The 24,691-nt window shown below is 45.2% G+C and overlaps 1 protein-coding gene across 1 annotated transcript in view; it reads right to left on the bottom strand.

The window, feature by feature from the left end:
* Positions 1 to 24,691, bottom strand: part of EZR (ezrin) — a 178,147-nt gene that overhangs the window by 46,490 nt on the left and 106,966 nt on the right. Inside the window, exon 7 of the mRNA XM_030198425.1 lies at positions 22,391 to 22,537. Coding sequence (XP_030054285.1) covers positions 22,391 to 22,537 — 147 coding nt within the window. The remainder of the gene's footprint in view (positions 1 to 22,390; positions 22,538 to 24,691) is intronic.

Genomic DNA, 24,691 nt, shown 5'->3' on the forward strand with positions numbered 1-24,691 from the left:
TTGAGCTACTACTGAAAAAGATGTGAGCAAAAATCTAAATCTAAAATAAAATATAAAAAACTTGAACATCACTTTTCCTGCTAGACGACCTAGGCAAAAAGTGCTTCATGTCTTCAGAGCTAGATCTATCCAGTGGAGATTTATTTCTCTGAATTAATGGTAGGTGGAATGAGGAGTGATCATATTCATATATATTCTACGGGAGCTATGCTGAACATCAACAGAATTTTGAATTAAGTTTAAGGTTTTACCTATTGATTTATAAAACAGATGCAGTTTGTCTGCTTACTTTGGGGTGGAAATAATTGACAGTTGAGAGCAAAAGACCAATTCAGAATTAGATATGCAACCTTTTGGGGGGGGGGGGCACTGCCCCCCTACATTCTCCAAACGCCTCAAAATATATTTATTGGGGTGCAGAAATCCAAAAGAGAGAAACCAGACAGGAGGGGAGAGATTAGTAAGCTCGACTCAGGAGAGAGACCTTGGGGTGATGGTGTCCAAGGACCTAAAGTAGAAGAGACAAGCTGACAGCCGTGTCCAGAAGGATGCTAGGCTACATAAAGAGGGGTATAACCGGCAGAAGAAAGGAGGTGTTGATGTTCCCTACAAGTCATTGGTGAGGTCTTACTTGGAGTATTGTGTTCAGTTTTGGAGGCTGTATCTTGCAAAGATGTAAAAAGACTGGAAGCGGTGCAAAGAAAAGCTACAAAAATGGTATGGGATTTGCGTTGCAAACCGTACAAGGACAGACTAGACGACCTGAACATGTATACCTTGGAGGAAAGGAGAAACAGGGGTGACATGATACAGATGTTCAAATATTTGAAAGGTATTATTCCACAAACAAACATTTTCTGGAGACAGGAAGGCGGTAGAACTAGAGGACATGAATTGAGGTTAAAGGGGGACAGACTCAGGAGTAATGCCAGGAAGTATTTTTTCACGGAGAGGGTGGTGGATACATGGAATACCCTCCCGCAGAAGATGGTGGAGATGAAAACAGTAACTGAATTCAAACGTGTGGGATAAACACAAAGGAACCCTGTTTAGAAGGAATGGATCCAAGAAATCTTAGTGGAGATTGGGTAGCAACACTGGTAATTGGGAAAAAAACCCAGTGCTGGGCAGACTTCTACGATCTACGCCCTGATCGTGACTGAATAGATATGGATGGGCTTGAGTGTAAATTTTAAGGGGCTTCGACATTAACTTCAGAACTTTTAGTACAAGAAGAGTGCTGGGCAGACTTCTACAGTCTGTGCCCTGAGAATGGCAAGGACAAATCAAATGTGTATATAAAGTATCACATACCATGTAAAATGAGTTTATCTTGGGCAGACTGGATGGACCGTAGAGGTCTTTATCTGCCGTCATTTTCATTCCATTTACTATGAAGATCCATAAACAAGAAATATTATATACCAAGCCAAATAATGGAAGAACAATTTCACACTTACAAATAGCTACCAGAATATTAAACAAAAAGCAATTTTTAGCGAAAAGAACTTTTAGATCAAGTGGAGGAGAGATAAAATATAGAAAACTGAAAAAGAAAAGATTGCTCACTAAAAGAAAAAAAAAAAAAACAACCAACTCAGGGAGAGGCAATATATACCTTTAAGCAGCCACCTAACTGGAAAAAAGGCCAAGCCTAGAGGCCTAAACTCAAAAACACGTTGACACTGTCAGACAAAAACTGTCCCAAAAGATGTATCTATTCCCCTGAAACTTCAAACATCTGAAGAGAAACAAAGAAAAAATTAGCTCCTGTTTGTTAAGTGGCCAAGGGCAAGAAATAGCTTCCTTTTAGACTGGGTAACCGAGATACATCAGGAATTCTGGTCGCCGCATCTCAAGAAAGATATAGTAGAATTGGAAAAGGTGCAGCAAAGGGCGACTAAAATGATAGCGGGATGGGACGACTTCCCTATGAAGAAAGGCTAAGGAGGCTAGGGCTTTTCAGCTTGGAGAAGAGACAGCTGAGGGGAGACATGATAGAAGTATATAAAATAATGAGTGGAGTGGAACAGGTGGATGTGAAGCGTCTGTTCACGCTTTCCAAAAATACTAGGACTAGGGGGCATGCGATGAAACTAGTGTAGTAAATTTAAAACAAATCGGAGAAAATCTTTCTTCACCCAACATGTAATTAAACTCTGGAATTCGTTGCTGGAGAACGTGGTGAAGGCGGTTAGCTTAGCAGAGTTTAAAAAGGGGTTAGACGGTTTCCTAAAGGACAAGTCCATAAACCACTACTAAATGGACTTGGGAAAAATCCACAATTCCAGGAACAATATGTATAGAATTTTTGTACGTTTGGGAAGCTTGCCAGGTGCCCTTGGCCTGGATTGGCAGCTGTCGTGGACAGGATGCTGGGCTTCATGGACCCTTGATCTTTTCCCAGTGTGGCATTACTTATGTACTTACAGTATGCTCTATAAAACCAAATCCCATTTATGAAAAAAGATTTTTAAAACATGGTCGTTATCCATGGTCAAAGCAAAAAACAGCTAATACAGGAAACAGTATCAGATTCTAATGAAATCTGCAAAATCTGAGATGCAACTGGGTAAATCTTCCTGCAATGACTAATAGTCAACACCAAAGCAGGAACGAGAACGAATACAACACTGTATGTAACGTTTCTTAAAGATAAAAGTATACTAAAAACTTTTTAAAACCTCATTATAAGTTTTATTGTACTTTTACCTTTATAAGACATTACAATAAATTTGAGAAGTATCAAGACTTATCAACAGCTGCTGAACAATTTGGGCCCCTTCAGCTTGAGGTACATTCTTAGTTGGCACATAATATATTTTTTTCTATAGATGGTAATGTCTTAATTGTAAAGCCCCATGCCTCTATCAAATATTCTTACACTATCTCATATGCAGAGACCTTACGCGGCACCTAGACAAGATCTTAGATAGTGCTGGGGAGGAGCCGGCCGTCTTGGTACACGTGGGTACCAACGACGTAGGAAAATGTGGGAGAGAGGTTCTGGAAGCTAAATTTAGGCTTTTAGGAAGGAAGCTCAAATCCAGATCCTCTAGGGTAGCATTTTCTGAAATACTACCTGTTCCACACGCAGGGCCCAAGCGACAGGAAGAGATCCGGAGTCTCAATATGTGGATGAGACGATGGTGTGGGGAGGAGGGTTTTGGATTTATCAGGAACTGGTCAGCGTGGCGGATCACCTCGTCTGAACAGGCCCGACCACGCTACAGCATCATCCAGGGCTGTGATGGGCCTGAGGGTCTGTCGTTAAGCCCTCACAGCCTCGCAGTCTGTGTCTGCGCTGCAGTTCCAGTCTGCCTGATCTGTGTGCCCCGGATTGTCCCAGCCCCGCTGCTCGGCTGCTCTCTGCTCAGGCTGCTCCGGTCCGCCTGACCCAGCTTATTCCATCCACCTGACCCATCCTGTTCCAGTGCGTTCTGGTCCAACTGACCCTGCCTGTTCCAGTCCGCTTAACCCAGCTTGCCCTAGCGTGTTCCAGGCCGCCTGTTCCAGCTTCTGCAGTCCATCGGCCCCAGCTTGACCCAGCTTGCCCTAGCGTGTTCCAGACCGCCTGTTCCAGCTTCTGCAGTCCATCAGCCCCAGCTTGTTCCAGTCCGCCTGATCCAGCTTCTCCAGTTTGTTCTTGTCTGCCGATTCCAGCCTGTTCCTCCAACTTCCCCCTGCTTGTTCCAGTCCGCCAATCCGGCTTCTCCCTGCTTGTACCAGTCCATCTGCTCCAGCTTGTACCAGTCCATCTGCTCCAGCTTCTCCCTGCTTGTTCCAGTCCACCGATCCAGGTTCTCCCTGCTTGATCCAGTCCGCCGATCCAGCTTCTCCCAGCTTATTCCAGTCCATCTGTTTGTTCCAGTTCATCTGTTCCAGCTTGTACCAATCCGCCTGATCCAGCCTCTCCCTGCTTGTTCCAGTCCATCTGCTCCAGCTTGACCCAGCTTGCCCTAGCGTGTTCCAGACCGCCTGTTCCAGCTTCTGCAGTCCATCGGCCCCAGCTTGACCCAGCTTGCCCTAGCGTGTTCCAGACCGCCTGTTCCAGCTTCTGCAGTCCATCAGCCCCAGCTTGTTCCAGTCCGCCTGATCCAGCTTCTCCAGTTTGTTCTTGTCTGCCGATTCCAGCCTGTTCCTCCAACTTCCCCCTGCTTGTTCCAGTCCGCCAATCCGGCTTCTCCCTGCTTGTACCAGTCCATCTGCTCCAGCTTGTACCAGTCCATCTGCTCCAGCTTCTCCCTGCTTGTTCCAGTCCACCGATCCAGCTTCTCCCTGCTTATTCCAGTCCATCTGTTTGTTCCAGTTCATCTGTTCCAGCTTGTACCAATCCGCCTGATCCAGCCTCTCCCTGCTTGTTCCAGTCCATCTGCTCCAGCTTGTACCAGTCAGCCTGATCCAGCTCATCCCTGCTTGTACCAGTCCATCTGCTCCCTGCTTGTTCCAGTCCGCCTGATCCAGCTTCTCCAGTCCGTCGATCGAGCCTGTCCCATCCGCCTAATCAGTGCATCTGCTCCAGCTTGTTCCTGCCAGCCTGCCTGCTAGCCAATCAAACCAACCTCCAAAGTGCTACAACCTGCTCCAGTCCATTTGTCTCAGCTTGTCTACTTCAGCGTGTTCCAGTCCATCCGTTCCAGTTTACTTCAATCCATCTGCTCCAGCTGACTCCAGTCCTGCTCCTGCCTGCCTGTTAACCCGTCAACCAACCTGCCTGCCTGCTAGCTTGTCAGCCATTGACTTACTTGTCAGCCTTTGACTTACCTGCTCTCCAGTCCATCAATTCCAAGCCTCCAATCCAGCTTGTACCTGTCAGCCTTCCCCGCTCCATCTATCAGCTTTCCCGCTCTATCTGCTTCACACCTCAGTCACTACACATACACCTGTTACACCTCAATCACTACTTATGGCCCCTGTCCACATTCTCTTCCTTGCCCTGTCCCTTCCTAATCTTTTTCCCCTCCCCCTACCGCTGGAACTCATTGCCCACCCATGTCCTCTCCATCCTGCTCGCTACGGCAATACCCTCTTCACCCCATCCCTCACCACCTCACCATCTCTCGTCCCCCTCCTCCTTCCTAACTCTCAACCTTCAACACTTCCTTCCTGCCATTAACCCATCACCATTTCTCCTAAGTGCATCCCGTCTTCGTCGCCCGACCTCCCCCACCCTCCTCAGCACTCTCTTGCTCCTTCTCTTGCTATCCGCGGGAGACATTAATCTTAATCCAGGCCCCCCTCACCTGTCCTCCTCTTATCCATGCAAACGTTTCCGTGATGTCTCCAATCTCGTCTCTATGCCCCTCCTTCCCTCCCCTTCTCATGTGCCCTGTGGAATGCCCAATCGGTCTGCAACAAACTGCCCTTCACCCACCATCTCTTCATCTCTCGTTCCCTTCAACTACTCGCCCTAACTGAAACCTGGCTCTCCCCTGACGACTCTGCCTCAGTCGCAGCCCTTTGCCATGGAGGTTATCTCTCCTCCCACACTCCCCGCCCAGTTGGCCGCGGTGGAGGCATCGGGCTACTACTCTCACCCTCCTGTAGTTTCCAACCCCTCCTCCTACCGCAGTCTCACTGCTTCTCATCCTTTGAAGCACACTCCATCCGGCTATTTTACCCATTGCCACTCAGAGTGGCAGTCATTTACCGCCCCCCTGATAAATTCCTCTCTTCCTTCCTCACCGACTTCGATGCTTGGCTTTCCGTTTTTCTTGAACCCTCATCTCTGTCCCTCATTCTCGGAGACTTTAACATACACGTTGATGACCAATCTGACCCTCACGCTTCTCAGTTCCTCACTCTAACATCCTCCTTCAACCTCCAGCTATGCTCCACCACCCCTACTCACCAAGACGGCCATTGTCTTGACCTCGTCCTCTCCTCTTCCGGCTCTCCCTCCAATTTCCACGCTTCAGCTCTTCCTCTCTCCGATCATCACCTAATCACCTTCACACTTCTTCACCCCCCCCCCCCCTCAGCCCCGTCCAACTTTAACCTCTACCTCCAGGAATCTCCAGGCTATTGACCCTCCCACCTTATCCTCTAGTATTTCTAATCTCCTCCCCTCCATCATATCCTCCGAGTCTGTCGACAAGGTTGTCTCCGCTTACAATGCCACTCTCTCCTCTGCTCTGGACACCCTCGCACCATCCACCTCCCGTCCCACAAAGCGTACTAATCCCCAGCCTTGGCTGACCCCTTGCATCCGTTACCTTCGCCTGATCTGCTGAACACCTCTGGAGGAAATCTCGCACCCATTCAGATTTCCTTCACTACAAATTCATGCTATCCTCCTTCCACTCCTCCCTATTCCTTGCCAAACAGGACTATTACACCCAATTGACCAATTCTCTCAGCTCCAACCCCCGTCGTCTCTTCGCCACCCTTAACTCCCTCCTCAAAGTGCCCCCCGCTCCCACCCCCCCCCCTCGCTCTCTCCTCAATCACTGGCTGATTACTTCCGCGACAAGGTGCAAAAGATCAACCTTGAGTTCACTACCAAGCCATCTCCTCCTCTTCACCCTTCAACCCTCTCCCTCGACCAACCAACCCAGGCCTCTTTCTCCTCCTTTCCTGACATCACCGAGGAGGAAACCGCTCGCCTTCTTTCCTCCTCAAAATGCACCATCTGTTCCTCTGATCCCATCCCCACCAACTTACTTAATACCATCTCTCATACTGTCACCCCCTCCATCTGTCATATCCTCAACCTCTCTCTCTCCACTGCAACTGTCCCTGACACCTTCAAGCACGCCGTAGTCACACCTCTCCTCAAAAAAACATCACTTGACCCTACCTGTCCCTCCAACTACCGCCCCATCTACCTCCTACCCTTCCTCTCCAAAATACTTGAGCGTGCTGTTCACAGCCGCTGCCTTGATTTTCTCTCCTCTCATGCCATCCTCGATCCACTTCAATCCGGTTTTCGCCCTCTACACTCGACAGAAACAGCACTCTCTAAAGTCTGTAATGACCTGTTCCTTGCCAAATCCAGAGGCCACTACTCCATCCTCATCCTCCTCGATCTATCCGCCGCTTTTGACACTGTCAATCATGATTTACTTCTTGCCACACTGTCCTCATTTGGGTTCCAGGGCTCGGTCCTCTCCTGGTTCTCCTCCTATCTCTCCCACCGCAACTTCAGAGTTCACTCTCATGGATCTTCCTCCACCCCCATCCCGCTATCTGTTGGGTGTTCCCCAGGGATCTGTCCTTGGACCCCTTCTCTTCTCAATCTACACCTCTTCCCTGGGCTCCCTGATCTCATCTCATGGTTTCCAGTATCATCTTTATGCTGATGACACCCAGCTGTATCTCTCCACACCAGATATCACCGCGGAGACCCAGGCAAAGGTATCGGCCTGCTTATCCGACATTGCTGCCTGGATGTCCAACCGCCACCTGAAACTGAACATGTCCAAGACCGAGCTCATCGTTTTTCCACCAAAACCCACTTCTCCTCTTCCTCCACTTTCTATCTCAGTTGATAACACCCTCATCCTCCCAGTCTCATCTGCCCGCAACCTCGGAGTCATCTTCGACTCCTCCCTCTCCTTCTCCACGCATATCCAGCAGATAGCCAAGACCTGTCGCTTCTTCCTCTTTAACATCAGCAAAATTCGCCCTTTCCTCTCTGAGCACACCACCCGAACTCTCGTCCACGCTCTCATTACCTCTCACCTTGACTACTGCAACTTACTCCTCACCGGCCTCCCACTTAGCCATCTATACCCCCTTCAATCCGTTCAGAACTCTGCTGCACGTCTTATATTCCGCCAGAACCGATATACTCATATCACCCCTCTCCTCAGGTCACTTCACTGGCTTCCGATCAGATACCGCATTCAGTTCAAGCTTCTCCTTCTTACCTACAAATGCACTCAGTCTGCTGCCCCTCACTACCTCTCTACCCTCATCTCCCCTTAAGTTCCCACCCGAAACCTACCGTTCACAGGACAAATCCCTCCTCTCAGTACCCTTCTCCACCACCGCCAACTCCAGGCTCCGCTCATTCTGCCTCGCCTCACCCTATGCTTGGAACAAACTTCCTGAGCTCTTACGCCAAGCCCCCTCCCTGCCCATCTTCAAGTCTTTGCTTAAAGCCCACCTCTTCAATGCTGCTTTCGGCACCTAACTCTTACCTTTCAGGAAATCTAGACTGCCCCAATTTGACTGCCCCTATCGGACTGACTGTTCACTTGTCCTTTAGATTGTAAGCTCTTTGAGCAGGGACTGTCCTTCTATGTTAAATTGTACAGCATTGCGTAACCCTAGTAGCGCTTTAGAAATGTTAAGTACTAGTAGTAGCATTCTGGGGAAGGGAGAGCCTATTCCGATCTGATGGGCTTCACCTTAACCAGCGTGGGACCAGGCTGCTGGCATCAACTTTTAAAAAGGAAATAGAGCAGCTTTTAAACTAGAAACGGGGGGAAGGCCGACAGTCGCTCAAAAGCGCATGGTTCGGGAGAAGCTATCTTCTGAGGATATCACCCAGATAGGGAAAATAGGGTTACTTGTGAGTAAAGATGACAAAGAAATCATAGAGGATCAGATAGCCTTAAATAAAATTAATAATGACCAGACAGAAGACAACATATTAATAATGCCATGTATTAAACGTAATAAAATACGGAACAACACGCATACATTGAAATGTCTATATGCAAATGCCAGGAGCCTGAGGCATAAGATGGGAGAGCTGGAGTACATTGCACACAATGAAAAACTGGATATTATAGGCATCTCTGAGACCTGGTGGAAGGAAGATAACCAATGGGACACAGTCATACAGGGCTACAAATTATATCGTAGCGATAGGGTGGATAGGATTGGAGGAGGGGTAGCACTGTATGTAAATGAGAACTTTGACTCAGATAGGCTGCAAATATTGCAGGAGACAAAACATCTATTGGAATCCTTGTGGATTGAAATTCCACGTGAAAAGGGGAAAAGGACGGTGACAGGAGTGTACTACCGTCCGCCTGGCCAAGACGAGCAGACAGACGCAGCAATGACAAGGGAAATTAGGGAAGCGAATAAAAAGAGAAATGTAATATTAATGGGTGACTTCAATTATCCGGATATGGACTGGGTGAATGAAACATCGGTATACGCAAGGGAGGTGAAATTTCTTGATGAAATCAAGGACGGCTTCATGGAACAGCTGGTTCAGGAGCCAACAAGAGAAGGAAAAATACTAGACTTAATCATTAGTGGAGCTCATGATCTGGTGCAGGGGGTAACGGTGCGAGGGCCGCTTGATAACAGTGATCATAATATGATCGGTTTTGATATTGGCTGCGAAGTAAGTGAACTCAGGAAATCAAATACACTAGCGTTTAACTTTAGAAAAGGAGATTACGATAAAATGAGAAGAACGGTGAAAAAAAGACTGAAGGGAGCAGCTGAAAGGGTAAAAAACTTGAATCAGGCGTGGATGCTGTTCAAAAACACCATCCTAGAAGTACAGGACAAATATATTCCGCGTATTAGAAAAAGAGGAAAAAAGACCAAACGTCAGCCGGCGTGGCTAAACTGTAAGGTAAAGGAAGCTATTAGAGCCAAAAAACAATCCTTCAGAAAATGGAGAAGGGAACAGACTGAAGACAATAAGATAAAACATACGAAATGTCAAACCAAATGCAAAAAGGAGATAAGGAGGGCTAAGAAGGACTTTGAAAAAAGTTAGCGTTAGAAGCAAAAACACATAGCAAAATTTTTTTTAGGTATATTAAAAGCAGGAAGCCGGCTAAAGAATCGGTAAGGCCACTGGACGACTGTGGTGTTAAAGGGGCGATCAGGGAAGACAAAGCCATAGCGGAGAAATTGAATGAATTCTTTGCTTCGGTCTTCACCAAGGTGGATTTGGGAGGGATACTGGTGCCGGAAAAGGTATTTGAAGCGGACGAATCAGAAAGACTAAATGATTTCACTGTAAACTTGGAGGATGTAATGGGGCAGTTCTGCAAACAGAAAAGTAGTAAATCACCAGGACCGGATGGTATTCATCCCAGTGTATTAATAGAGCTGAAAAATGAGCTTGTGGAGCTACTGTTAGTAATATGCAATTTATCCCTAAAAACAGGTGTGGTACCGGAAAATTGGAGGGTGGCCAATGTAACGCCGATTTTTAAAAAGGCTTCCAGAGGCGATCCGGGAAATTATAGACCGGTGAGCCTGACGTCGGTGCCGGGAAAAATGGTGGAGGCTATTAAGAATAAAATTACAGAGCACATACAAAAGCATGGGCTACTGAGACAAAGTCAGCACGGTTTTAGTGAAGGGAAGTCTTGCTTCACAAATCTACTGCATTTCTTCGAGGGGGTGAACAAACATGTGGACAAAGGGGCCGGTGGATATTGTATATCTAGATTTTCAGAAGGCGTTTGACAAAGTGCCGCATGAAAGACTCTAAAGGAAACTGGAGAGTCATGGGATTGGAGGCAGTGTATTATTATGGATTAAGAGATGGTTAAAGGATATGAAGCAGAGAGTAGGGTTAAATGGCCATTATTCTCGATGGTGAAGGGTGGTTAGTGGGGTCCCTCAGGGGTCTGTGCTGGGACCGCTGCTTTTTAACATATTTATAAATGACCTCGAGATGGGAGTAACTAGTGAGGTAATTAAATTCGCAGATGACACAAAATTAGCCAGGGTCGTCTCGTCGCAGGAGGAGTGTTAAAAATTACAAGACCACCTCGTGAGACTGGGGGATTGGGCGTCCAAATGGCAGATGAAGTTCAACGTTGACAAGTGCAAAGTGATGCATGTGGGAAGGAGGAACCCGAATTACAGCTATGTTATGCAAGGTTCCGCGTTAGGAGTTACGGACCGAGAAAGGGATCTGGGAGTCATCGTGGATAGGACGTTGAAATCATCAGCTCAATGTGCTGCGGCGGCTAAGAAGGCGAACAGAATGTTGAGTATTATTAGAAAAGGGATGGAAACCAAGCATGAGGATGTTATAATGCCGTTATATCGCTCCATGGTGCGACCGCACCTGGAGTATTGTGTTCAGTTCTGGTCGCCTCATCTCAAAAAAAGATATAAAGGAATTGGAGAAGGTGCAGAGAAGGGCGACAAAAATGATAAAAGGGATGGGACGACTACCCTATGAGAAGAGGTTAAGACAGCTAGGACTCTTTAGCCTGGAGAGAAGGCGGCTGAGAAGTGATACAATAGAGGTTTACAAAATAATGAGCGGGATAGAGCAGACAGATGTGAAGCATTTGTTTACGCTTTCTAACAATAATAGAACCAGGGGACACAAGATAAAATTAGAATGTGGTAGGTTTAAAACAAATCGGAGAAAGTTTTTCTTTACTCAGCGCGTAGTGAGACTCTGGAACTCATTGCCGGAGAAGGTAGTGACGGCAGCTGGCCTTGCTGAGTTTAAAGGGGGTCTGGACAGATTTCTGAAGGAAAAGTCCATTGATCGTTATTAAATTTGGGGTTTTTTGCCAGGTTCTTGGGGCCTGGATTGGTCGCTGTCGGAGACAGAGTGCTGGGCTTGATGGACCTTTGGTCTTTTCCCAGCGTGGCAGTGCTTATCTGCTTATAAGGAAAATTAAGAACACGCAGATGCAGTCTTCTCTGGTAATTTAAGTTTTCCATTTTGGTATTCAATCTTAAATTCTTTTTAACTAAACCTTGTTAGAAACAGCAGATATCCCCTTCTCAAGCCCCTAAATTTTTGATATAAGGTCTACCAATGTATTGCCATAAATCACATACTTCAGTTGAAATTCTTTGATCAAACCTGCTGGCTCATCAAATTTCTTATTTAATCAGCCTTCTAGGGTGGTCCCCCAAATAAGAGTCCAGAATAACCATTTTGGGTTTCAAAACCTCAAGCTTACTTGATGTCAATATAGTCTGTCCAGTCTTGTCATCAGCTCCAACAGTATGGCCAGGTCCAATCCCACAGACATTCACATCAATATCTGAACCTGACAGCCAGCAGAATCACCCTGAACTTACATGGGTTACCCCCTCATTCATATTCCAAGCAAAAAGAATACCCAAGCCACCTCATCATCTCTCCAGCATTGCACAATTACTTCAGCAGGCACACTCCAACCTCAGGCTCCTTGCTTCAATGCTGGAAGTCACAGGGAAATGCCTCTGCTATAGGCTCAAAGATATCTCCAGTTCCTTACCTCTCTCTTGTGCGACTTCACTCAGAAGATCACATGGATCTACACCTCAAACTATTAACTGCTCGATTAGGCCAAGGGAGAGTACCAGACTAGAGAGTTGCACGGGGACAGAAATCTTACCCCATCCTCACCCGTCCCCACTGGAATCTTACCCATCCCTACAAGAATTTAACCTGTCCCCACTCAGTCCCGCAAGAATTTAATTCTGGTTGGCTCTATCTCTCTCTGGGTTTGAGCCGCAGCACTGCAGACAAGGAAGGAACAGAAGTTGGAACTTGGAACACTCTGGTGTGCATATGTAAGACTTGTCTCTGATTCAGTGGCACTGTGTGCTAAGAGGTCACCACGTGCATGCGAAAGTAGGTCAGGTGACATCTGATGCTAGTGCCTGTGTCAGAGCTGAGGTCTGCACATCAGCCTGGGAGGAGAGAGGATTAATAGTAACATAGTGAGAGCAGATAAAAACTTGAATGGGCCATCCAGTCTGCCCAATAGTCACACTCATTATCAATTCATGGTTAAATCAACAATGAGCCCAGAGAGAGAGACAGAGAGCCTCCCAGAAAATATTTTTTTAATGTACCATTAAATTTTTGCGGGACTGAGTGGGGACAGGTTAAATTCTGGCAGGGATGGGTAAGAGTCCAACGGGGATGGGTAAGATTTCTGTCCACGTGCAACTCTCTAGTGCAGCGTACACTTCCACGGGAACCCCCCAGGAATTGTTTTGTCCCCACAAGAACCCCGCAGGAATTGTTTCCGTCACCACGTGAACCTTGCAGAACTGCTTTCATCCCTGCTGGTTCCACGGGATTCCCACGAACCTTGTTCCTGTGCAAGTTTCTATACCAGACTCAGTCAACGATGCATTGACCACCCCTTCCCTATTCCTCGTATCAGTGAATACTTAGGTCTCATATGAAGCATCAAGATGCACAAATGCTCTCAAAGATGGCCGCCTTGTCTATCTGATGGCCTACCTGATTTATCATTGCACTTTGTGCCTTACAGACTATGCAGATCCTCAAGTAGGCATTTCTCAATATACTGTCCCTCTTTCCTATTATGTAAAATGTTTTGCTACAGCTACATTGAATGTGACCCCCTTAAATGGAAAATTATTATCTTTGGTTATCAGACCAGCTATTTGGTCACTCACAGCCCAAGTACACGTTTGACTTAAAGATAAATTATCCAAATAACTTAATTTAGAACACAGTTTTCAAGTTACTATGTAGCTAGGTCCTGAATACATTTTATCCAGATCTAAATATGGGAATCTTTGAGGGGTTATGTTTTGTGAATTGTTTTTATTGTGGCTTGTATTTTAGTTTGGTTTCTATAGTTTTTAATTCTACTAATTGCTATTGTTTTTTTGTTTGTTTTGTTTTATGCTTATTGTAAACTGCTTTGGTAGAGAAAGCACAGTAAATCAAATGTAATGAAATAACCTGTGAACTTCATGGAACAGTAAGACCTGCACGGTGATGAACGTGGAGAGGCGCAATACGTGGTGTGCACAGTGCTATCTTTCCTTAGTTGGCTCTGCTTCAGAAAGATGTGACTGTAGAAGGCATACAGGATTTATTTTGGCTGGTTCCCAAGTCTCTACCAGTTCCTTCCTACATCCTGGAGGTTGGAGAGGCTTGAAAAACCTGTTATTACATCTCCATAGTTATATAGCAAGGAGCTGGGAATACAATAAAAATTAAAGATTTTAAAAATTTTTACTCAGGCTTGTGCTTTGCATGAGACTTGCTTTCCTTCTAATGGTTCTTAATACCTAGCAATGCTATATAAGTCAGGGTCCTCCCTCAGGTCATTCACCCACTCATTAAGGGTCCTAATTTGCAGTTAAGCCTCAATGTTTAACTGTTGGGGGCATGACCACCATTTTCTCACACAGTTAACACAGACAATACAATTATCACACATTAACTTCCTAATTCTATTTACCAAGTCCAGCCCTCTCTACTGCAACTTCCTGTTTAGCGTCAAACAGGAAAGAGAGGGTGGGACTTCGCAGGAAGAAGGCCACAGAGCCGGTCTGTGTGAATCGTTGCCAGCAGGCTGATGAAAGTGTAAGTGACTCCAATACCTCCTCAAGTGACACACGCGGGAAGGAGAGGCTTTTTTTTTTTTGTTCACCGTGGGAACACAACTTTTTACCATTCCCGCGGGGTGGTAAAGATAGGGTTACCATATGGCTCCAGAAAAAGGAGGGCAGATTGAGCCAGTCTGGGTTTTACTTCTATTGCTTTCAATGGAAGCAAAATCCGGACTGGATCAATGTGTCCTTTTTCTGGAGCCATATGGTAACCCTAGGTAAAAAGTTTTGTTTCCGCATCTGTGGCATTTTTTTTAAAAGGCTTGCAGTTACCGCTGTATATCCACGGTAGCCATGTCATTCTCTACTACCAACCCAGGGGACTAGGTCTGCTCAGGAAACAGATCTCCATATCAGTCTTCTTGAGATCAGGGCCGTTTGGAATGCTCTAAAGGCTTTCTGAGATTGTAGGGGAGCAGCAGGAGACTTGGGTGCATGCTGCTGATGGGAATGAGCGCGCTGATGCTGAGCAGGCTTGTGGGATGCCAGAGTGTACCTACGCCTGGCATAGGAATAGGGAGCACTCTGCGACCCCCCCCCTCCCCCCCCCCAAAAAAAAAACTTCTAGTTGAGGAGGATGTAGCAGAAGGCATCCGGCGGGAGAGAGAAGCCATAGCGTTTGTGTGCTTCTTGATCTGGTCGACCAGGTCTTCTACCTGCTCTCCGAAAGGTCTCAATGGCGATGTCGAGGGGCCAACGCCCGCATGGACTGCGGAGAAGCTTCCTCCAGCAATGTCGATGGGGAGTCGACCTGGGTGGCAGCCGATACCGGAGCCGCAAGCGGCACCGAGCTCGGGGACCTCACCACAGGCGGAGGGCCAGACGCTGCTATAGCAGATGGCACGGTAGGCGCAAGCACCCCCGATGCTGAAGCAGATTGATGCAGCAACCCTTCCAGAAGCTTTGGAAGCAGGGCCCGGATGCGCTCGTCGCGAGCCACCATCGGAGAAGGCTGCGGGGCCAATGGAGCAGTCAGTGGCAGAGTCTGCTGAGGCTCGGGAGCAGGAACCGGACTGCTGAGAGGCCGATGTGTCGGCACCTCCTGTATGGAGGGGGAGCGGTCTTCCCAGCGCCGACACTTCTCGGGTGCTGAATCCCTCAACGCCCTGGAGCTCCCGGCACCATGTTTCGAGGGTGAACGGTGTCGGTGCTTCTTAGCCTTCACTCAATGCACCTCACCAAGGCTTCTTGGTGCCAACGAGGATGACGTCAAATCCCCACATGTCCTCAGGGTCAGGTACGAAGATGGCTGGTCCCGGGGGGGGGGGGGGGGGGGGGGCTATACAGCAGGAGGCCTCGAGGTAGGTGGACATCCACTCGATGCCTCACTTCTCCCAGCGTGCCGTGGCCTCTCAGCAGCCATGCCTACCTCCACTCCCGTCGACGCGTCCCTCGATGTTGATGACGCTGCTGACCTCGGTTCCGATGCCGATGGACCAAACCGAGCCCCAAAAAGTTTTTCTCTCTGGGCTTCTTGAGACAGCTGAGTCCTTTTCTTCATATGAAGACAAAAGACACAACGAGCTGGGCTATGATCGGGCCCAAGGCACTGGATACACCAGGAATGTGTATCTGTACCGGAGATGGACTGGTTGCACAGAATACAGCGTTTGAAGCTGCTGGGAGTCTTTGATGACGTGGAAGGGAAAATCACACCAGTGAAATCAAACGGCTCGATTGTGCCAAGAAAAAAGGCACAAAAAGGGAGAGACACGGCTGTGCGACCTAAAAGACGGCCACTATCGAAAAAGAAAGGAAACTTTAAAAAGGACAAAGAAAACTAAGAAAAAAATAAAGGGAAAACACTTTTTTTTATTTTTTTTTTTTTAAACAGAATTAAATGAAAAGAAAAAGAAAAAAATTGCTTAAAAATGGCGAAGGCTCTTTCCCGGGCGCAAAGAGAAGTACCACAGAAAAAGCTGTCGCTCTTCACGTGGAAAAAAGAAACTGAGGCCCGCGTATGTGCGGTGCGTCACTGCGCGTGCCAGAAGGCTCTGGCAAATCTTTTGCTTTTGGTGTATTTTTTATGCTGATTCCCGGGCCGGCATGGATCGCCAACCCACTTGTGAGAATCACTCAGCCTGCTTGTCCTCGGAAAGAAGCTCTTGGACCGAGCAGTGTGTGGAGGCGGTGAAAAAGTACACCTTCTCCTCACCTTGGTAAAAAAGCAACCAAGGTGACTGCGTTTGCACTGCAGCCAGGAAGGCATTCGCACATGCCCGGTGGAGTGTATATCACGCTCCACAAAACTCTTCATATGCTTCTCATAAGATCCAAACCACGCAACACGGCCTGCGTCACCCACTTGTGAGGGTAGGCCTGCTTGTCCTTGGAGAGCCAGTGGGACCACTGTCATACCAAGGTACAAATTATATTGTAGTGATAGGTTGGATGAATTGGTGGAGGGTTAGCATTTTATGTTAAGGAGGGCCTTGAATTGAACAGACTAAAATATCTTCAGGACACAAAACACATCTTGGAATCCCTATGGATTAAAATTCCATATGTAAATGAGAAAAGGATAGTGATAGGAGTGTACTACCATTCACCTGGCCAGGATGAACAGACAGATGTAGAAATCTTATCAGAAATTAGGAAGGCTAACAAACTGGGGAACACAATAATAATGGGTAATTTCAATTACCCTGATATTTACTGGGTATGCTAGGGAGGTAAAATTCCTTGTTAAAATCAAGGAGTGCTTTATAGAGCAGCTGGTACAGGAGCCAACAAGGGGAGGAAAAAATTCCAGACCTAGTCCTTAGTGGCATGCATGATCTGATGCAGGATATAATGGTGCTGGGGGATGCTTGATATCAACTCTGGAGTAAGTACACACAGGAAATCCAATAAGTTAGCATTTAACATCCTGGAAGCCCAGAAAGTGAGGTGAAGGAAGCTATTAAGAGCTAAAAGAAAATCCTTCAGAAAATGAAAGAAGGATCCAACTGAAAATAACAGCAGCATAAGGAATGGCAAGCCAAATGCAAAACTCTGATAAGGAAGGCAAAGAGAGACTTTGAAAAGAAGATTGCATTGGAAAAAAACACATAGTAAAAACCTTTTTAGGTATATTAGACGTAAGAAGCCGGCAAAAGAATCAGTTGAACCACTAGTCGCAAGGTAAAAAGGGCACTCAGGGAAGACAAAGCCATAGTGGAGAGATTAAATGAATTCTTTCCTTCGGTCTTCACCAAGGAAGATTTGGGAGAGATACCGATGCCAGAAATGGTATTCAAAGCTGATGAATCAAAGAAACTGAATCAAATCTCGGTAAACCTAGAAAATGTAATGGGGCAATCTGACAAATTGAAAAGTAGCAAATTGCCTGGACTGGATGGTATACATCCCAGAGTACTGATGGCAATGAAAAATGAACTCATAGAACTTTTGTTAGTGATATGTAATTTATTTTTAAAATCAAGCATGCTATCGAAGATTGAAGGGTGGCCAATGTAACACTGATTTTTAAAAAAGGTTCCAGAGGTGATCAGGGAAATTATAGACTGGTGAACCTGATGTCGGTACCGGGCAAAATGGTAGAGACATAAAGAACTAAATTACAGAGCAAACTCAAAAGCATGGATTAATGAGACAAAGCCAACATGGATTTAGTGAAGGGAAATCTTGCCTCACTGATCTACTACATTTCTTTGAAGGGGTGAACAAACATGTGAATAAAGGTGAGTCAGTTGATATCGTGTATCTGGACTTTCAAAAGGCATTTGACAAAATACCTCATGAAAGACTCCAGAGGAAATTGGAGAGCCATGGGACAGGAGGTAATGTACTATTGTGGATTAAAAACTGGTTAAAAGATAGAAAACAGAGAGTAGGGTTAAATGGTCAGTATTCTCAATGTAGAAGGGTAGATAGTGGGGTTCCCCAGGGGTCAGTGTTGGGACCACTGCTCTAACATTTATAAATGATCTAGAGATGGAGGTAACTAGTGAGGTAATTAAATCTGCTGACAACACAACGTTATTCAAAGTTGTTAAATTCCAAGAGGATTGTGAAAAATTGCAAGAGGATTTCACAAAACTGGGTATCCAATGGCAGACGACATTTAATGTGAGCAAATGCAAAGTGATGCATGTGGGAAAGAGGAACCCAAACTATAGCTACGTAATGCAAGTTTTCACATTAGGAGTCACCAACCAGGAAAGGGATCTAGGCGTCATCGCTGATACGTTGAAACCCTCTGCTCAGTGTGCGGCGGTGGCTAAGAAAGCAAATAGAATGTTAGCATTATTAGAAAAGGAATGGAAAACAAAAATGAGGACATTACAATGCCTTTGTATCGCTCCATGGTGCGACCATACCTCGAATACTGTGTGCAATTCTGGTCACCACATCTCAAAAAAGAAATAGTGGAATTAGAAAAGGTACAGAGAAGGGCGACGAAAATGATAAAAGAGATGGGATAACTTCCCTATAAGGAAAGGCTAAAGCGGCTAGAGCTCTTCAGCATGGAGAAAAGACAGTTGAGGGGAGATATGATAGAGGTCTATAAAATAATAAGTGGAGTGGAACAGGTATGTGAATCACTTATTTATTCTTTCCAAAAATACTAGACAAGGAAGCACGTAATGAAGCTACAAAGTAGTAAATTTAAAACAAATTGGAGAAAATATTTCGTCACTTGATGTGTAATCAAACTTTGGAACTCAGAGAACATGGTAAAAGCAGTTAGCTTTGCGGGGATTAAAAAAGGTTTGGGTAACTTCCTAAAAGAAAAGCCCATAAGCCATTATTAAGATGGACTTGGGGAAAATCCATTGCTTATTTCTAGGATAAGGAGCATAAAATGTATTGTACTGTTTTGGGATCTTGCCAGGTACTTGTAACCTGGATTGGCCACAGTTGGAAACAGGATGCTGGGCTTCATGGACCTTCGATCTGTCCCAATACAGCAATGTTTATGTTCCTATGTTATCTCTATAGCCCTGCCTGATGTGCCTGACCCTGCTCCTGATGACCCCATTCTACAATTGGGGCAGGCAGCTCCTGCAGCTGTGGAGAACCACCAGCTACTACAAGTCCCATAATTCTTAGTGGGCACAACGGCTCCTTCTCAGGAAAAACCCCCTAGCACTACTCCCTAGGCAACCACAAGCTGGGAGGCCTTCCATGGTAACTGTTCTTTCTCTACCTGCATCTACTGGTCAGGGGATTTAACCCATTGGTATGGACTGGTCTAGTTGGGAAAAAGGAAAATGGCTTTCCCCTCACATAGCAACATACTTGACCTCCCCTCCTTCCCTATCTCTCCCTTAAGTAGCAGTTCCCAATTCCCCCTCTTTCACTTCTTTCCATGTTGATATTTTGACTAATCCAACTAAGCCCCCTTTTCTCCCACATTCTCAAACTGGGATCCATTAAGCCTGGTGGAATTTACAGTTTATCCCCAATGCAGTGCTTACCAGTCTTTTTGTGGCTGTGACTCCATGATCGCAGCCAAATAAACTGTGCAAAGCCCCAGGAGTTGCAGAATAATGATGCCCTTATGGAGAACCCACCTATGTCAGGACCCCAAACACAGGCTGTGGTCTTGAGGATCCAAATTGAGGATCGGGAAGCTGTGCCCTAATGGGTAATAGCCTAAAAGCTTTCTTACCTTCCAATAACCCTGCTCTGAACTGCACCCACACCTTCCATGTCAATACTGTAAGTGGTTTCCCTAGCTGTCACTCCCTAAGCTCTTCTAGTGCCAACCACACCTTATAGTCTAATTGTTCCCCATCCTTCTCTGTCTCCTGTTCTATTTGTACTAACGTTTATCCAGGTTCCTATGCCAGTCCCATAGCACCGTCAACTGGGCCACAGTTTGAAGTCTGCTATGGGACTGGCAGACAGTTTGAAGATGAGAGGGTAGAAGGAAAGTCTGTTCCTTCTACCCTCTCATCTGTCATCGTATTTTATCAGTTCATTGTAAGCCGCTTTGAGGCCGCTCTCAGTGGTATAAAGCGGGGTATAAATGTTCTGCATAAATAAAATAAATAAATATGTTTGGAAATATTAGTAACATCTTACCACAAAAGGAAGGGCTTTATTAACAATGTTGCTCACAAGATGGGAGGGCCCTTCTAGCCCTGAAGTCAGGAATGGGTGGTGCCTTTTAGTTTCTGTACAAGTGTCCTATTTCTTCTGAGGCTAAGCATTGTAGTTGTTTTGATTCTATTCATTTGGAACAATTTTTGGTTGTACATTACAGGCTGAACAAGTGGATTATAGTAAGTAGGAGATTTGACTGTTGATAAGGAAGTGTTGCAAGCACAAGCTTTATTTCCTCTAGTTTGCCTGATTTATTTCCTTTCTCCCATGGGCCAGTAGAAATATTGTTTTTGTATAGTTTGTTTTATATTGTACTTTTTATCTCAGTTTTCTTTTGCCTTTCCTGACTCTGGAATTTATATTGAAATGTAATTAAACACATGCATACTGGTACTATGGGGGAGAGGACAGTTTTCAAAGCAATTTACACAGGTAAAGTTTTTTTGTTGTTTTTTACCCATGTTAATCAGCTATTTAAAAACAGCCCTACCTAAATGCGGCTAAAGTTTGCACACCCTTCCAAACAGTATGCATTTTTTAGCTACATTATGATGAGGAGTTCATGGGGTATGTTTAGTTCAGAGTAAGGAAAGTATACAAATAAAATTGCATTTTCAGTTCTGCATTTATTCTTCCAACAAAATTCTACCTGTAGATAAAGGAGGTGCAAGCCATGGTGCCTTTTACCTGCAGCAAGTTTGAAAGCAAAATGATACATATACTTTAAGAAACGATGCAAAGCCCACAGGTAAGATATACAATGTGGACAGTCTGAAAACTGTCCTCAGACTCTTGATGCCCAAAATGAAGAATGTCTGGTGTACAAAGTGCCAAATGAACAAGAATGAAGTACAAACCTATTAGAACATCACATTCCAATGTGCTGGGCATGAAGACCAAACAGAAATCCAAGAAATGAAGGAATGCATACAACCATCTTAAGCTGGCTAATAACATAGCTGCTATACATGATCAACTGGGTATAAAATTTTGCCTGTACTGCACTTAACCACTATCATGTATAGCATTTGAAGACTTCCATAGAAATTTAGTGCCCAAGAGGTCATATACATCAATGGTCATATAAATAAAACCCTTTATGGGTAACTATAGAAATGATTTTTCATGCTTAAACCTGTTTTATATGTATAAAATATATATATGATAAAATGAGTTATGCGCGTAAAAGTATGGGTGGCACAAAGTGCATCCTTTTATGCAACTTGTGTATAGAGGCATGTTCAGGGGCATAGTTTGAGCAGAGCAACAGCACAGTCATAAAGTAAGCACCAATGCATGTATTTCACCAGTATATATTTAAACACCTGCTCCCAAGCAGGTTTTGAGAGGCTATATTATAAATACGCAGAGAGGCGTACATGTCTTTATAAAATAGCCTCAAAATAGGTACCTTCTCGGGGTAGGGAGGGAAGGGAGGGAGGATCAAAGTTGGGGACAGGGATAGATTGATGTAGAAGCAATATGTAAATGTGCAGTTGGTTGTTTGACATTATGTATTTGAGAAAATTTAAATTAAAAAAAAAATAGGCACCTTCTTGGACTTCCAACCTAGACGTCACATTGTAAAGTTACCCTTCACGTACATTCTTGGCTTATTTTTTGGGTCTCTTTAGGTGGGATGACCTATTTGCTTTTCAGTCTCAGTGAAATTTGGACTATGTCAAGTGTTAAAACTGATGTACCTGGCAGCCCTTGGAGAAAAGAGTGTGTGGCTCTCAGAGAATTCCTACCAACAGAGGATAATTATTCATATTCTGCATAAGGTGTTGGTGGGGGGGGGGGGGGGAGACACTGAATCATAAAGCAATCTAACAACTCAGTCAATACTGGAGACCAGATAGCAGGGCAGATTAACTTCTCAACTAGGTTCACAAATTGTTTCTGTATACAAATATTCTGAAATCAGAATGAATCAAACACTGAACTTGCACTTATGCTATAAATGTGCAAACAAGAGCTCTATAAAATGCAATTCTGTAAGAAATCCTTTTTGGTTCCGTTAAATTAAAACATGTGTAGCACAGCTGGAAGCAAATGCTCAACTTACTTATCATTGTGCTCATAAATATTCAGTCCTAGAGAGTCCACTCCCAGCCAGAGGTCAGTTCCTTTCTTGTTTTTAATTTCAAAATAGTTGATCCCATACATCTCCAAGTCCTGGGCAATCTTCAGGTACTCAAGCATTGCTTCCTCTCTAGGTAAGAAAAAAAAATAAAAAACAAGTAAATTAACATTTCACAGACAACTACCCTGTTTCCCCGAAAGAAAGACATCCCCCCAAAATAAGACCTAGTAGAGGTTTTCCTGAATTGGTAGGTATAAGGCCTCCCCCGAAAGTAAGACCTAGCAAATTTTTGTTTGAAAGCAGGGCCGCCGAGAGCCGGACAAGGACGCCCCCTGGCCGCCCCCCCCCCCACCCGAGGTCGCTGGACTCTCCCTCCACCCACCCTCCATCGCGCCCAGAACTAACTTTAAACGCCTCCTTTCACCTTCGCAGCAAGCAGCAGCAGGGCAGACCTCTCCTTCCTTCCATGCCCCGCCCTCGCGGACATTACGTCAGGCGAGGGTGGGACATGGAAGGAAGGAGTGGCCTGCCCTGCTGCTGCTTGCTGCAAAGGTGAAAGGAGGCATTTAAGGTTAGTTCCGGGAGCGATGGCGGGCGGACCAACCCCGATGTTTCCCCGAAAAATAAGACAGCCCCTGAAAATAAGACCTAGTGCATTTTGGGGGGCAAAAATTAATATAAGGCAGTGTCTTATTTTCGGGGAAACACGGTATATATACTTGGGGCCCCTGTTTACTAAGCTTCACTAAGGGCGGTAGTGGTTTTAGCGCACGTTAAATGCTAAAGTCACCCATAGGAACATATGGGTGACTCTAGCATTTAGGGCATGCTAAAAACGCTAGCGCACCTTAGTAAACATGGCTCTATATTTATATCCAGTGCATTACACCAGCAAGAAGTATCATGTGTGACGTTGTGTACATAACTGGGTATTAAGAGAGCTCAAAATGTTTTTGATCACTCTTTGGAAACATGAACGATTTCAGCAGACTAGAGATGGGCGTTATCTATCCTCGTAAAAGTTAGGCATAAGGGGGAGGTAACTACAAGCCCTTCACTCTGGCCTCACCGGTGAGTGCATTAGTGACATCGGCATAAGAGGAAAAGACGGAGAGGTACCTTGAATGAAGCACTAGGGATGATGGACTGTAGTTGTTCCCTGATAATAGTGTGAACTTTTCTTAGAGCATGTGCACTCTTAACAAGAGTGAACACACATAATGACATTTATTTGGATTTATTTACCGCCTTTTTAAAGGAATTCACTCAAGGTGGTGTACAGTAAGACTAGATCAAACATGAGCAATAGGCAACTGCAGCAGTAAAAATATTCAAAAACAATACAAAGTATGGCATGGTATACTACTTACAATGTCAACACAATATGTAATAGAACATTATAATTGATAGTGAAGGGTAAAGCAAAGATGGAACATATAGCTAGGTAAATAAAGTAGGAAAGTTTGCTCCCCATAAAAACAAACAAAACCACAAAAACAGGAAAATTTTCGGTTGCCCATCCCTATGAATTGCCTTCAGTCCAGCACATAACAGGATCAAATATGGTATGTTCTTACCAGAGGGAGATTAAGTCAAGTAAATCGATCAATGTTTTTGGCTAGTTATTCAAAGATGTCAGGTGGGGCAAATGTTGGATATGGTACATGCAGATTTCAATAAGGCCTTGGCACAGCTCCATACAGAAACTTAAAAGTAACCTGAACACTCTAGAAGCTAGTCCTAAAATGGTAAATTCTTAGAAACTAGATGAGTGCTAAAATTAGAGATCACTCCAAGTAACATGGCATTAGTACTGAAATGCCTCTGGAAAAAGTCTTAAGTTCAGTGATGTTCAATATTTCCATAAGTGATATTACAGGGAGGCCAGTTTGTCATTTTTTCAGGTATGTAGAGAGGGATGAAACAGATGCAGCTGTTGCAAACGCGTCAGATGAACAGGCTATTGACATCCCAGCCTATGTTACCGAAGAGGAGTTTCATCAGTACATAGCTGTTGATTACAATCTACAAACAGCTGACGACAGCACTGATGTCGAGATATGCTCCTACACGCAGGCAACGGCTGATGATGAAACAGATGATGAAATGAGCAGCGAGGCACATGCTGATGAAATTCAATAACCTCCTGTCACTTTTGCAAGAGCGCTGGAGAGTCTCAACACCGTGCGGGCCTATCTGGAGGCCACTGGATGTCAGGGCTATGACAGTTTTTATCGTCTGGCAGACGTAGTCTATGGAACTCACAGACACAAGAGTGTACAG

Source organism: Microcaecilia unicolor, chromosome 3 (genome assembly GCF_901765095.1).
Source record: "Microcaecilia unicolor chromosome 3, aMicUni1.1, whole genome shotgun sequence".
Taxonomy (NCBI): domain Eukaryota; kingdom Metazoa; phylum Chordata; class Amphibia; order Gymnophiona; family Siphonopidae; genus Microcaecilia; species Microcaecilia unicolor.